The sequence below is a fragment of the Rhagoletis pomonella genome, unplaced genomic scaffold (genome assembly GCF_013731165.1).
Source record: "Rhagoletis pomonella isolate Grant_MI unplaced genomic scaffold, Rhpom_1.0 Rhpom_scaffold_00013, whole genome shotgun sequence".
In the NCBI taxonomy this organism is placed as follows: domain Eukaryota; kingdom Metazoa; phylum Arthropoda; class Insecta; order Diptera; family Tephritidae; genus Rhagoletis; species Rhagoletis pomonella.
The window spans coordinates 10,503,490-10,520,231 of NW_023458567.1; the positions used below are offsets into that span (position 1 = coordinate 10,503,490).

The following is a 16,742-nucleotide window of genomic DNA, read 5'->3' on the forward strand; positions in this document are numbered from 1 at the left end:
CCGACTATTGCAGTTATTTACGTAAGCCGAGCAATGTTACTAGGCGAAAGGCTGAGTTCAAATTCACCTTCTTCTGATACGGATACGAATCCGTTCACGCTCCCACAATTATGTTTGGTAGATAAAACTGGCGTTGTTTTATTCTAGTAAGAACTCTGCAGCATTTTCCAAGCAGAGCTTGCAGCTATAAAAGAGGCTACAGCTCGGCTTATTGACTTCTCCCTTAACTTGTCTCAGTAACTGTCTATTATGATGGCTATAAGTTCATTGAACTACTGTGAAACCTCGTCGATAAAAAAATTGTTTCCGGGTATACTTTTTTAAGTGCTTGAGTGAGGTTTTCCTACAATTTGTCGTGTGCATCTTGATGTGTTTACAAATCTGGTCCAGCTTCGACAAGAGACGAGAGGCGAACTCATTCCTCTTCAACGTCATCTACTTAAGTAAATGGCCACTGCTTTAGAGTAAAATGAGCCTGTCGGCGAAAGACTGTTGCCGCAGCAATCTAAAGCATGGAGTCCTAACTCTATCACTAGCATACCCTAGTAGAGCCTAGAAGATTATTGATTCCACCATTCCTTTTTGGACTGACTGGCGAACCATGTTTTATTAATATGACCGACTGGTTATATTTTTAGATGAGTGGACGAGAATGAAACGAGCTCGCACACAGTACCACGATAGGTCTACTAGCCCTAATTGTGACGCTTTCCTCAACCGAATGCAGGCCGCCACATCAATCTAACTTAACCTCTGCTAGAGCAGATGCAAAACGGGAAATGGGGATTTTATAGTGGAAACTCCAATAAGATCTATATCATACCTTAGGAAGTTATATCCATCCCAGATTGGCTATGTCCAATCTAGAATCGCCGAGAAGTTTTTCTTATATTATCCAGAGTTTGACTAATAATTATACATACTAAGATTTAGTCATCATTTTTGTGAGTTAGTTCCTAAATAATGATGCTATTTGTTTCTACACTGACTGGTCCAAGATGGATTGCGGTGTAAGAACAGGGGTATATTCAGAGGAGCTTTGTGTCAGTCGGTCCCTTCGGCTGGCAAACCGTGATAGCATATTTCAGGCTGAAGTTTTGGGCATATGTGAAGCCTGTAGAATACTAAAAAATTATGCTACCAGAAATAAAAAAGCGGTTTTTTACTCAGATAGCCAGGCAGCACTCCTGGATAGATCAAATAATGTAACGCTCGGCGTCTTAGTCAAGTTCCTTCCATAGAAGGCAACGAGAGGTCAGACGAACTGGCCAAGAGGGGAGCTTGTTTGAATGGATCTGTAGCTGTGATACTGGGTTATCCCCTCAGGCAAATACAAACAGACATTCACTTGTACCTTCGAAAACTAGCAAGGAGGAGGTGGTCAGATAGCTTTTTAAACTTTGTTTTTGTTGGGGACGATCGACATGCATCCGCTATCAGGGCGGATCAGATCTCGGAGGAGTATATTATGAAAATTCAAGAGGTGCAGGTTGATAAGCGCCAACGATTCTAGGAAACCTCAATAACTACACCGAAGAAGGAGAAAACGTGCGAAGGATGGGCTCCATCCTTTACTGAGAGACGAAAGCAATGAAGAAGGCAGGAAGCCCAGTATACAATAGAAGTGGGCTCCGGTTCATGGGTAAAAGTAGCGCTAGAGATGTAATGGATTAAACCAGGTCCACCGCCAGGTGCTGGCTGCTTTTCACATCTGAAAGCTTTAGACTCAGGCATAAACAGTACAAAGTCCTGTAATGAATATCGTAGCCCAGCATTATTGAATTCAACTCATGTGGGTTCTTGGCCCCGGATGTCGAGGGTAGTTGAACAGCTGACGAAAGCAAAGGAAAGATATGTCCGTGGAGGGACACAATAGGTATATCAATTTCCAGGCCAGCTTGGTAGAGTTTACCTTTCTGGTAGATGGAATAATCTTGCGGCCTGTGAAATCTAAAAGATTACCGGACCTTGTTTTATCAGTAAACTCATGTAGTTGCTCTTAAATATAAAAAGAAAACCAATGTGCTTCGTTTAAACGACTTTTGCTGCCTACTTGAGACTATAGTCAGTATGTACTTCCCAGATCGCCTTTCCTCTTCTTCTTGCTTACTCGCTCAGTTTATGATATTTTTACCTTGCTTGTGGCTCCTATGCGGGCAGCTAATGAAAAAATGTCCTTTTGACAGCAAATTTGAAGGAGTTGAAGAGAGTAAGAGACTACATGACCTTCTATCTAATTTTTGTTTCACCAAGACTAATTTTTGTTTGACAAGATTTAGAGTAGCGGCTTTAGAAATAAGTGGGCTGAGTTTGTTTGTGGTAACAAACAAGGCACCAATATGGCCTAAGGCTGTTGTGATACGAACAACAAAAGAAGGGAAGGCAAATATTACAACAACAAGAAACAAACAGAAAAAACGTTTCGAGCAAGTACAAAGCTGTTGTCTAAGCTTTTGCTCTCCTCATTCAACATCGACGTGTAAAATAGTGAAATAAGCCCAACAATATTGGTACGATGCCCGATACGTGTGCACCCACATGCAAGGCAGGCACACAATTTTTGTATTTACACTAACACACAGAAACACATTTAAAAACACAGCTGCGCCTCCAAGTAGCTGCAACGTTTGCTTTTCGACTCCATTTAACTTGGAGACGACAATGTATTGTAACTGTTTGCGGGCCTTGCAATTTTGTGGTGACTCCTGCATCAAAAATATATTTACGTTAGCGACTATGAATATATTTCTCTCGCCTAGAGTGCTCGTGCTAGAGCCAGCTTGTTAAGGTCGACCGACCTACCTATCCGGGCGCCACATTCATAACGTTCCCAAAAGCTATTGTTTCACCGCTTATTCATGCCACTGTTCACTCGCTTGATTCGCCTCACCTGCTTGCAACAACGTCTACCACTTTCTCGCTCTCCCTACCTTTGCTTTGCTTGTCCTTTCATGCATTTTCCATATGTTGCCGCCACATGTCCAATGGTAATAGCCAAAAGTTATGGATACAGTTTTTGGCCAATTTAATTTTCTCGCCCGCAACGAAAGCTCTCGACATCATGTTGCTCTAGATTTCAGCACATACGCACCACGCATTGGTGTTGTTGTTTTCATGCCGTGTTGCCTACATACTCGTACATACACACGTATGTACGTAAATAGTAATTTACTATTCCTGTGGCTGTTGGCCATACGCACAACCTACGATTACATGCAACGCAAAATTAACCAAAGCTATGTGTGTGTACGGTGCTTGCGCTGGTGGGCTTGGCAGACTAATCGTGTGCACTACCCACTAAGAAAGTTTTTTGAGTGAGCAAGTTTGTACGTTTCATTCGTTCACCACCGAATTCAGTAGTTCTCAAACGATTTATGAAAAAAATGTTAAAAATGCAGGAGACGTGAATTGATAATTAGACTCCTGCATCGGTGGCTGCGACATTAGTACGCGCGAAGTTGTGAATTAAACAAAGAATTTCAACCTCTGGGCCACTTTTTTAAAAAACTTATCGTCTCATAGTCTACTCTGTGATCTAAAACTACACAAAATAATCGCTTAATCCTATGTGAAAGGCAATTCAAATGGTACTAACCTGACAATGAAGTCACCAATGACTGTAGCATGAGTTAGACTTAATTCATTTAGTCACCTAGGACAAGTGAGTTAACTCAAAATGCTGACCTCTCTTGAATTAAAAGGGAAGTATTCCTTCTAACGCAATACAATTTCATCCTAAGTGATAATACAACTTCGCACGAAAGAATTAAGTCACTAATGACTGGAGAGTGAGTTCGACTAATTCATTTAGTCACTTATGACTTTGAATGAAGTCTCCGTTGATTAGAGATATAATTGGAAATACATAAGTCGACGAATAAAAAGTAATTAATTGAAAAGTGTCTCCAACAAATTTTTAACTAAAATGTGAAAATGTATAAAAAATCAACGAAGTGAATGAAATCGTCAAAAGACTTACATTGATTTACAGCGCTACTGGTTAGCTTGGCACAACTGCTCACACAGCAACTGTCAGCCGGTCAGTCGGCTAGAGTATAACATTTACCTAGGCACATGCTCCTATAAAATATCATGGATCTAGGAAAATAGGTACAGTGGGGAGCAGTGATGGTGATGTTTATTAAATATTTGCAAGGTTTTTAAAGTACATTTTTTTTTTTGGTATTTTATCATAAACAAATGGTTCATGATTTAAACAAAAGCATATAAATCAAACTTTTAAACTTTATACAGCGCTTAGAAAAACAAACTTTTCAATTACATTTTTTAGAAGTTTTAAGCGGCTGCAAAATCGCGTTGATTTTTGAGTTTTTTTTTTTTTGGTGACGGCTTTCTGCACATTTTCATACAAGCATGAATTTCCTATGAAAAAAAATGCGCAAGACCGTTCGCAAAAATCAACGCCAGTTTTTATGAATTGGTCTTGTTATTAAAAAAAAAAAATATATATATTAAAAATTAAGGCGATTTTGCAACTGCTTAAAGCTTGCACTCGAAAAAAAAAAATCAAATTAAAAGCTCTAAATTTTAATGAGAATTTTTTAAATTTTTTTAGCTCAGTATTGAGTTTGAAAGTTTTTTATGAAAAAATAACAAAAAAATTTTAACTTTAAAAACCTTTGCAAATATTTAACGAAAATCGTCATGTACATGCACTGCTCCCCACTGTACATATATAAAAACGTATGCATACATTTGTGTATAGTTATACATACATACAGTGACGAACAAAAGTATTGGCACAGAGAGTTTTTCGCAATATATGCAAAGTGTTTTATTCTAATTTATGTTCGATAATTTTTTATAAAAATATAGTTCATTTTACACCAAAAAACATAAAAATAAAATCTCTAAACTTTGTGCAAAACTCAGGAAAATACAATAAATTTGCACACTAATTTGCAACTTTTTATTCAGATTTTTTAGAAAAATTCTAAGTATGCAGTTTTATAGTTCAATCAATTTTAGTATGTCAAAAGGCAAGTTTAAAGTTTCTAGAAACTCGCGTTTATTTTAGGCAATTTTTTTAGTGGAAGGTGTTGCTCATTTTCTCCACACAATAAATAATTGTCGAATATACTTTGTATGGAAGAACTTGCGTGAAAAAAATTGCCAAAAATCAACGCGATTTTCTAGCGACTTCAAACTTGCACTTTGTTATATGTTATGAATTTTCCTGAGTTTTGCACAAAGTTTAGAGATTTTATTATCATGTTTTTTGGTGTAGAATGAACTATGTTTTTATAAAAAATTATAGAAAACAAATAATTTTGTATATATTGCGAAAAATTCACTGTGCAGATACTTCTGTTCGGCACTGTATGTACAAAGGTATTTATGCCTCTCTGTGTCCATGATTTAACAAACACGGGCCACTCGCAATGTTTGTGGACATAATTTTGGCTCCATTAGCTGCTGCTGCTGCATGTACACATGTACGTTTGGTGTATCTCGATGCGATCAACGAGTAATTTGTATGCATGCCTGCGTCATAGACTACCCTGCAAAAAATTGTGCGACTAATCTCTAAAGAGAGTATTCCGAGATTACTCTCAATCGGGTACAATTGGGCATTAATTAGTCCCAACTAGTCTCATACGGGTACTAATGGAGGTCAATTAGTCTCGACTCATCCCTTATGGGTATAATTGGAGATCAATTAGTCCCCAACTCATCTCTAACGGGTACTATTAACGATTTAATGATATCTACGCACTCAGTCAATAAAATTTCATGTGCGGCGTTGGCACACAGAGAGAGTATTCGCCTAACCAAACTGAGCAACCCGGTTCGAATCTCAGCTGCCGCAAATTTTTATTTTTATTTTTTAAAAGTGACTAGTCGCTTTTTATACCCTTTCGGGTATAAAGGTGAACAATTAGTCTCTTCATAGGACATGCTCGAACAAAAGCGATCAGTTCATTCCATATAAAGAGATCAAAAGTGGTATTAGTCGCATGTTCCTTTGCGATTGCTCCCGGAGTCATCCCGGATTAGTCCCATTTTTTGCAGGGTACCAACACTGTTATGTATGTATGTATTTACATATCCATGTAGTGTATGCAGCAGGTGGAGACCCACGTTTTATGCTACAATAAACTTTATGCGCTACACTCGGGCATTACACTCACGTACAAAAAGCTTGTACTCTAAAAAAATTTCGACTGCTGCTGCTGCTGCTGCTGTTTGGTTGGAGTTATTATTACACGTCTGTGTATTGTTGATGCTCAGCTAAATATGTAATGTTATTGTTGTAGCAATTGCTTGTTACTGGTTGCTGTTGTACTATTATAGCCATGGTTGTTGTAATGTTGTTGTCATGTTAAATCTTTGCTCCTTCGCACTGGACAGTTTTCCAGTCCATTAAATACTACCGACTCGACTCGACTCGACTCAACTCAACTGAACTGGACTTGACTGCATGCGTAGCCATTATTATTATGCAAAATATTTGTTGGCAGCGTATGCAAGGAGCAAGGAGTAGGTTGGAGTTGGAAGAAGGTGGCAACGGCATTTGTATGTGTGTACGTGCTGGTGTGTTTATAAGCTGCTGTGTAGTGTGCCTTTTGGCGCACTAGCGGCAGACCACTAAGCAACCAACCAACACTAATAAAATTACATGCCAGCAAGTGAGTCACGTCCACATACGAATACATACATAGGTGTGTGTGTGCGTTTATTTACGTGAGTGGGTGTACATTTGCGTATGTAAATTTCCATACAAGTACGTTTGCATAATGATAATAATATTCTGGTTTAGTGCGCATTTATTGAGTTGCTTTTGTTGTGTAGAGTAGGATATGTTGCCAGTACGGAGTGTGTGTGTGGGTTTGTGTTCGATTGGGTTTGCATGTATGTATGTATGTAGGTATATTGGAGCATCATATTGCTGCATTTCAAAACGAAGCAATCCCAAGCATATCTTACCGAAACACACACACACACTTTCACCTAAACTACGAAACGAAAATGGTGATCCAAAATTCCAAATTCTAAGTGCAAATGCTCTTTGACATAAAATAATCGAGGGTAACGTAGGAGTAAAGTAAATATATGAATGATGTGGACACAGTTGCATATACAAAAGCATCACTTGATTAGCTACGCTTTCTTCTATACTCGTATGTATGTATGTATATATGTAAGTAGATTAAAAAAATTCTATTGCACTCCAAAAATTTCATACCATTTTTATCAAAAAATTGCAAACCTTTTTACCACCTAATTTTACAATATTTTTTGGGGCGAAGTTCAGTGGACTTTTATAATCTCAACAAAAAAACTAAAAACACCGTGCGACAAAAACAAAAACAAAATCAAAACTCGCGAAAGAATCTATATACATACTCGCGAAACTAGGGGTCAAATATATCTACTAAAACTGCGGTTTTCTTTTTTCTCTCAGACGGTAAAGAAATTTCAAAGATAAGATTAATTAAAAATATTATTTAAAAAATTTAGTGCAATGTAAAATAACAATGTGGGCAGCAAATACAAGAAAAAATTATTTAGAATTAAACAAATTTTATTTTTCGTTTAAAACGAGGAATAGATATATTGAAAATGCTCTCTTAGTTAATTTTGTATCCTAAAAAAAATAAGCATATAACGACGAAATTAGAAAATGTGGTCGGTTATACATTTGTCCTTAACATATAATTTTTTCAAAAATAAATATTGGAAATTTTCAAGGAAATTCCAAGATAAAATTTAAAAAGGACTTTTCCATACCTATTCGTTCTTGTGCATCAAAACATTTATTTATTTTTTCAATTCAAATTTCCACTTTATTTTACACCCATATTGTGGTACCAGATGCCTCTGCCCGGTTGTTTTATGTCATCGGGAAGACAAAGACTAATATCACCACCATCCAAGAAATACGATGGATGGGGCAAGGCAAAGCAAACGTGGAGACCTGCGACGTCTACTACAGTTACAACGTAAAGGAGCGCAAATTCGGTGTTGGACTCGTGGTGAGAGAGAGCCTACATGGTCACGCTGTGATCAGGCGCAACGCGAGCTATATGGTTCCATTGTAAAGAAATGAAGAGGGAAGCGCGAAGTATTTGCCGCAATAAGAAGACAGAGGCCGAAATACGTGAGTGCGAAGAGCTTAAAATGCTGGCCGGGAGGAAAAGTGACCGAAAATTTGATAAGCGAATTAGGCGACTTACGGAAGGTTTCATGGCCAGGGCGAACTCCTATAAGAAAAAACCATATGTGTAAGCGCCAATCTATTATTATTATTATAAGGACTGGTAAGTATTGAAAATGTCCTTTTAAAATTTTTCCTTGAAATTTCGTAATATTTGTTTTTGAAAAAAATATATGCTCAGGACTTATATAAACACGATAACGTCCTCAAATTTCGTCCTTCTAACTTTATCAGCTAAAAAATTACCTATTCGTCCTTGTGAACCCAAAAAATTTTTGATTTTTTTTAACTCTAAAGAAGTTTCCTCTTCCATTTGGTACCTCTATTTTTATTCTATATTGCATTGAATTTTTTAAAGAGAGAGAGAAAATAAAAACGTCACTTTTAATAAAAAATAGGGTTTAAACAAATTTTTTATTTTCTTATTTTATGGTAGGAGAATGAATATCTAAATCCCGGAACTAATCCCGGGATCCCGGTATTGTGATAACGACATCCCGAAACTCCCGGGAAAGTAAGAAGCGAAAAAATTAATATCCCTAGTATGTATGTACATATATCGACAATTATATCTCTGCTTTGCATTATAGTACTTAAACAGCCCTTATACTTATTTCAAAAATACAGTTTCTTGAACTACTTCTTATCGTTCTTTAATTGTACTTCATCTATTTCAACAATTTGGCATACAAAACGGTTTACGGTACTCTCAGTCCCACCGAAAGTTGACCGGCGAAACTTCAAAGCTTTTCTAAAATGGCTTCAGATTTTGAGTGGCTTTTCTTCATAAACGACATACTTATGTACTCGTATGAACAAAGTTATATACATACATATTCACATAAGGATATCTGCCGCTTGTCTTTTAAGTCAACTCCTTAAGTGTTGCTTAATTGTGTTGTTTAGCTGCTTGTTGCACATTTTAGCGCTGTTGTGGTACATTAAATAAGTAAGGACACTCAAGAACATTATATGTATATGCATACATATGTATGTACTTACATATGCAGGCACCCACAAATGCATAAATACAACACACATGTATGCATAAAGGAAAAATTCAGCACTATAATCCACAAAATGAAATGCCAACTTCCTTGCGCCAGCTCTATATGCAGGTGTCGTTGTCTGTGTCGTAGAAAGCTGCAGTGGCGGCTTTACTTTGAAAATCCTTTTTTTGGTGTGAATGAAGTGGCACTCGAGCAGAGAGTGGCGTTGGAAATAGAAGCAAAATGAAAAATATATATGTATGAAGCTTGCAAGGAAGCTTGAGTTTGTATGTACTAGATACTTGCAACATTTCGTACGCTTCTTTCCTTGCTATCTGCACATCGTCCAAGACGGCGGCAGTTCATCAAAGCGCGCCGACCGCCCTACTAAGCGCATAATTTCAAGTAACCTCTCACTTCAAAGGTACTACTCAAGAGTCTGCTTGTGTGTGCATGTGTGTGTTAATATGCAAGTGAACTTAGCGTACAGTCAAGTATGCCATTTGTTGCTTAAGACTACTAAACGGTCTGCCAGTGCAAAGAGTAAGTGCACATAAGACATTTGGATTGTTATTTTACATGAAAACATATTACGATTATAAGACATTACAACGCTTAAGATGTCTTGTGAGTCCTCTAAATTGGTATGTTTTTTTTAGTTTATATATAAAATATTATATTCTCTTTATGCCATCATTTCCTTACCCTTTCCTTCAGCACTCACTCCAACCAACAACGCGTTGAGCGCCATCTATTCTCAATTTGCTGCATCATCGTTAACTTGATGCTTTGCCAACGTCTTGGCAGCGACTGCGCCATCTAGCGTAGAAACTTTGTAAAAGAAAAACAACCGTTACGTAGCTGTGTATGTATACATATGTACATAATTGAGTTGAGTCGCTAAGTGACGGGGAAGTGAGTGCGAAAGAAAAGCAAACAGAGAACAATGAGAGTAGCAGCAGAACAGCTGAGCTAATTTAGTTGACTCAGCTAACTTTTGCCAAGAAATTTCACTCCAATTTTTAGCGTTGTTTTGTGTGAGTTGTAAAAGAAATGACTTTCTTTAGCAATTGGGGTGGCTATAATTGAATATATGCTGGTGATGGTAACTAATTCATAACGCGCAGGAAGGAAATTCAGAACATTAATTTTGTTTTCAAAACGCAAGCTTGGAGTGAAAAGTTGCTAAGACCATTTGTGCAAGTTTTAAAGGCGAGGACAAAAAATGCTTATAGCCATTTTCTGCTAGTACTTTACAAAACTTTTAAGACGATATTTTGAGTGTCTAAAGCAAATCAAAACTCCATACGAGTGTAAAGGGTTCGCTGTTAATGTGGTCCTATCGAGTTACCTGTACCTCTTTTTGACTTAGCAAATTTGGCTTTCATTGAACATAAACGGGAAGAAATAAAACAGGTATACATATCGCTTACAGCCGATGCATTTTTAATTTCTCTTGCTATAAATAAAAGTCTTCAATAACTGTTATCTAAGATATATAATTTAAATATCATAAATAACTGTTATTTGCAGATTTTTTATATAAAACAAAAACAAAAAAAATGTTGTTTAAGGAGTAATTAAATAAAGGTCAAAAAATAATTGTTAAAGAGCGATTTTTTTAATATAAGTTGTAACTGTTACGGTCCCTACAAATAACCAATAAGTAGTGCCTGAACAGTTTCTATTTCTGTGCTGAAAAACAACAAAGTCGCTGGAGCTGACGACCTGCCAACTGATCTAAGTTGTTGAGTCTAAAATTAGTAACGCCTGGCTCTGCAAAATAGTGTTGAGCAACACTACCAGCACCGCCAGAATTGGGAAGGGCCTCTGCCAGCCAATCAATGCCAAAGACAGGACTTTACATCGTGTGACTGATTTAATGTGATGCTGAAAATGATAATAAAGAAACTGCAAACTGAATCGCTCAAGCGCAATATATATGAGTGCGTGATAGCAACTGGAGAACTCGAGGTAAAGGACAAATAAATAAATTAAATATGAGTCTGGGACTAATTGATATCCAATAATACCCGTATGCGAATAGTTGCGGTTAAATAATGCCCAATTGTACCCGATTGAGAGTAATCTCGGAATACTCTCTTTAGAGATTAGTCGCACAATTTTTTGTAGGGTTATTTACCCTGATTTATTCTGAGTCCGCTGGGCAGTCGTAAAGGAGATATTTCGGTTTACGTTGTCGTATTTATGATAAGACAAGAAAATGACAGAGAAAGCGCTCGATGCTAGTTACCTCCTCCTCGTTCCTGCAACTGCGGTAGAAGTCATTGGAGGGGAAGCATTTACGCTCTTCTTGTATTTGCAGTGTCCATTAATAAAACCAATCTCTAAGCTAATGTAGAGATGATCAAGGAGAACTAGAGGCTAATATCTGTATCCATTAACTCGTGGCCCATTTGTGATTATCTTGTTCAATAAAAACAGATCTAAGCCATAGTTCGTAGTTTTCTTTTCGGTAATTGGAGCAAACCTGATCGATTACAGATTGCTTCCCTTCCATGCCAGCTGGTTCGCAATTACCTCGCATTCCCATCCTAACCACTCGATTCAAACGTGTGTATTTCCGATTGTTATCAGCACTGTACAATCCCTAAAAGCTTACACTGAAAATAAAATTTCCTAAAAGTGCTAGGAAAAACTTTCGTAGTCTTGATTTTTGTACAATGTACAAAACTTTCGTTCATAGTACGAACACAGTTTTCACAACGAAACAAGATTTTACGAACCATACGTAAATATAACGAAAGGACTTTCGTAAGTCATTTTTTCAGTACAATTTACGAAATCTTACGTTTATATTACGAAACACATTCGTAAAGCACTGAACAAATCTCTGTACGAATAATTTTGTATATTGTAGGAAGGCATTCGTAATATTTACGTATGGTTTTAAAATTTACGAAATCTACATCTTACGAAAGTATTAACTAAACTGTACGAATACAATTTAGTTAATACTTTCGTATAAAGTACTAATGCAGAAACATGTTTTTTTTAATTCGTTCAACATACGAATATTTTCGTACAATATACTCAATTATCGGCAGTTTAATATTTCATCATATTTTTATGTATCGCGTGTCATTGCGGAATTACTTGTTGGCTGCTGTGAGACGTATAATATAATTTTAAACGTTTTAAAAAGGGATTTGCTGGATAAGAAAACAAAACAAAATTAAATATTAAAGCTGTGGATATACTATGCTTTATAAGCATACAATGTTTTTAACATCGCCTACGCTGCGCCTTGCGCTGCAATGTGGGACTTTATATATAGGCAATTTCATCAGTTACCTATCAACGGCAAGAATAAGCCAGGAGCACTATTTAATGAAATTAAAAGTAAGTACATGTATGAAACTTGCTTTTCAGACGCCTTATAATTTTCCTTTAATTTATAGTCGTCAAGGAAACAAACATCGATGAAGCTGCGAATCTGTCAAGTGCCTCTACATAAAAATATTATAATGTTTAAGAAAGTAAAACCAGTATTTTTTATGTTCTTTCTTTCTAATTTTATATCCTATTATATTTAGTTTTGTTGAGTCTCATAGTTTAACACCTTGCATCAATATACTTTATTGAATGAAACCTAAGCAATAAAAAATATGTAGTATAGAACCTATTCGTATGTATATAAATAAAAGACTTAAGTTTTATTATAGGTAAAATAACCTTTTTTATTACTTCTAAGCTACAGTGTAGTCAGAAAATTCTTCTTCTTTTTTCGTATTAACACTTATTAACACTATAAAAAACATGACTAAAATTATAGCACAACACTTTCATTATATTTTAGTCATTAATGTTAAGCGTTTTTGCAAAACGTTTTGTTAAACAAAAACGCTTAAAATTAACGATAAAAACAAAATAAAAGTGTTGTGTTATAATTCGTAATATGTTTTTTACAGTGTGGAGAATGAAAGCAAAATCGCACATTCTACGAAAGAAGCGCAGATTTTACGAAAATAATTTCGTTAAATATACGTATTATTTCAGAGCATTTTACAAAAATTTCGCTAAAAACTAAGAAATAGCACAAAATTCTTTAGTAAATATTACTAAATTCTTTAGTAAATAGTACTAAATTCTTTAGTAAATAGTACAAATACATACATTCGTAAAATGTACTAAAGATCTGATGCCTCATATTTTCGTAGTATGTACGAAAACTGTTTTGTACAATCAACGAAAACATTCGTGGCTCAAAGTGACGAAAAATTTCGTAAGATTTACGCAAGTTTTCGTTATATTTACGCAGATTTTATTTTCAGTATAAAGTTTAGATATTCACATACGCATAGTAAAACCCTCTTATCATTATTGTCATTTCAATGACCTCACACCAATAGCTAACTTCAAGTGCTTTTCGCAGAATGATTAAATCAGAAATAAGAACAAAGTTCTTATCAGTTTCACACCTAAGTATACCGCAAAAATGACATATAGCTCATTTGGTGCAAGAGTGTCATTATCCAAAAATAAGAAACTCGAGAAAAATGGCTTTCAAGTTTGCATGGATACGGGGGTGCACCAAAATTGTATCGATACTTTGACAAATAAATTCTTACAGCAGACATAAGGGCATTGAAAGAATTTTAGAAATATTATTGATCATGATCGGCAGGTCAACTGTTATTAACACAAATAATCCGAAGCTGTCTAAAGAAAAAAACTTAGGACACTGTCGTTCACTTTTTGGATTGAACTCGCTACCCATCGTTCGGAGAAGCCACGTAGTAGTTTACTGGCGTACGAAAGCTAAAACATTGACAGTAGTCATCTATGTAGGAACACTGTCATTTATAAATACATATGTACATATGCAAGTGCATTCATATGGAGGCATATATGTACATACAAACATTTGGCATTAGAAACGTATGATTCATTCTTATCTCGAGTACCTTGTCTTATCGGTGTTAATAGAAGTATAAAAATACCATTTAAACTTCAGCTGCATTCCATAAATGCATTGCAAATTTTAGTGCAGTCTTAGAAGCGAGTAAGAACGGTGTATGCGGATAAAAAATATACATATAAAACTAAAAAAAAATTTTTGGAATCGAAAGTAATCTCTCAAAAGCTGCGGACTTTTTATAGAACAAATTTGTGACGATTCGAGTACAACTTCATTTCGATTGAATATTCAGCCATGCAATGGGCTCTTCCTGTTCGAGGGATAAAGAAATCGCAACTATTCCAACTGTACAAAATGTTTCGGCCAACGTAGGTGTAAAGTACACATACAACGACAGCAACAGCTGTTTATTGGCTGTGCAATTTGAACCGGAGGTATGCAATTAAGTACGTTCGAGAGAAATTCTAGAAATTCCAAAAGACTAAGACTATAAGTCACGTAAAGTCTCGAAAAAAACTAAGAAAAGTCCTAAAAAAAAGTCAATAGAAATATATAAGTCCAAAAATTTTCGAAAAGAATCCAGAAAGTTCCCGAGCAAATCAGAAAAAATTTAAAAAAGTCGTCACAAGTCCCGGAAACTTCACAAGGTAATCTTAAAAAATCTCGATAAAACTATAGAGCTCCAAACAAATTTCGGCAACAAAAAAAAAATGCCGAGAGGCCCAAAAATTCAACTAATCCCATATGTATTTGAATTTCGCAGGAAAATAAGGAAAATTACTAAAAATCCCGAAGAGTTCCGAAAAAATAGAGGAAAATACGAAAAACCTTAAATTTCAGAACGATTACGAAAACGCCAAAGGTGTCTAAAAACTCGAAATACCCAAACAGTTTCAAAAACCCCCAATAGTCCTGAACAGTCCCGAAAAATATAGAATAATTCTGAAAACTCGATATACAAACTCCAGAAGTCTAAACATTTACACAAAATTTTCGAAAAGGTCCAAAAATATTCCAGGAAAACACCGAAAACTACTCAAAATTCCCGATAAAATTTGGTTAACCCTTGGAATACAAAAAATATTTTGAATAGTGATGAAAGAAATATCGAAAGGCCCCGAAATAAGGTTCCCTATAAAATCTCTAGAAGTCTCGAAAATTTTGGAGAACATATAAAAACTGTCTAATGATCTAAATTGTCCCGCAGAATCCCAAGCAAATATCGAAAACTCACAAAAATTGTTAAAAATATAGAAAGCTCCGAAAACTTACAAAAAAGTTCAAGCAATTAGTAAAAATCACGTTACGTTTTCGAAAAATCTTGGTATGCTAGAATTGTTTCGAAAAGTCACAAAAAATACCGAGAGGTGTCGAAAATTATGCGAAACATCCCAACAAGTACCAAAAAATTCCGATAAGAGTTAAAGCTCCAAGAAAATTCTGAGAATGCGCAGAAATTCTCGAGCAAAACAGTAATTTTTTCGAAATAACGAGAGAATCCTAAAAGCTTCCCTAAGAGTGGAGAAAAATCCAGAAAAAATTCCTAGGCGATGAAAGTTCTATAGGGGGTTTTGGTATTTCTGAGAACATATCGAACTCGGCGTTCGCAGTTCTCTATAGGTTCTATTTCCAAACATGAATGTGGTATTCATGATCAGATCTAACGAAAATAGGATATTCTTCTGCGCCTATTTTCTAAATGCCACGACTACTATTTCAGTCTCGCCAAAAACTGCATTACCTAGCTTTTTTCTTTCCGAGATATTCTTATTGCGTTTATAGACCTCTATTTTCATATGTCAATTTTTCCTGCTTACAGAACTCCACAAAGGTCTTGAAGTACAACAGCGCCAAAGAATACTGGACCGTCTGCCATGAAATCCCAGTTAAAGGTCTCTTTCGTACAGTAATTGTGAAACAATATCTCTTATTCTACGATTGGAAGGATGGCGTGAGAATATGTTGTTACGATACAACAACACGCGCTATACGCACCTTGAAGCCGCTCAAAGCGGAACAGCCTTTTTGGCGTTGTTATTACGCTGTCGAATTTCAGGATCGCCTATATATGATAGGTGCAGACTCAGATGATAATCGTAAAGTATATGTGTAAGTTGGAAGCTGAAATGTATTTAACAAATATCTAAGTGCGCATATCTTAGTTGGAACCCCGAAACCGATAGTTTGACCGCTGCACCTAAGCTGATTACTGGTCGCACAAGAGCTGCAGCGCTGAAGCATGAAGGCTACTTGTATGTGGTTGGTGGTATGGTCACAAACAATGGCACCGATAGTGACACGAATGCGGTCGAGCGATATAATCCACGGCGGGATCGTTGGGAGCAGTGTGCACCGCTGTTACAGGCGCGGGGTGCGATAGCGGTGAGTTTTTTGGGTGAAGCAGAGGAAAACTACGTATAGGCCATAGGCTATTCGAATGCAAAAACAAAGCATTCGCTGTTTTCTCTTTATTAATACCTTTTTTCTTTTGCCTTGCAGTTAGCCTCCGCGGGCCAATATATTTACGCTCTTGGTGGTGACTGCAGTGAGGTGCCGACAAATATGGTAGAGCGCTACGATACGCACAACAACAAATGGACACAGGTTAGTTTGAATAAATAAAATAAAATAAAATTAAAATAAATTAAAATAAAATAAAATAAAATAAAATAAAATAAAATAAAATAAAATA

General features: G+C 36.1%; 1 protein-coding gene across 1 annotated transcript in view; it reads left to right on the forward strand.

The window, feature by feature from the left end:
• The window catches only part of LOC118748345 (kelch-like protein diablo), a 32,330-nt gene that overhangs the window by 13,542 nt on the left and 2,046 nt on the right, over positions 1-16,742 (forward strand). The window contains exons 2-4 of the mRNA XM_036482718.1: positions 15,870-16,159; positions 16,213-16,432; positions 16,550-16,654. Of these exons, the coding sequence (XP_036338611.1) occupies positions 15,870-16,159; positions 16,213-16,432; positions 16,550-16,654 (615 nt within the window). The remainder of the gene's footprint in view (positions 1-15,869; positions 16,160-16,212; positions 16,433-16,549; positions 16,655-16,742) is intronic.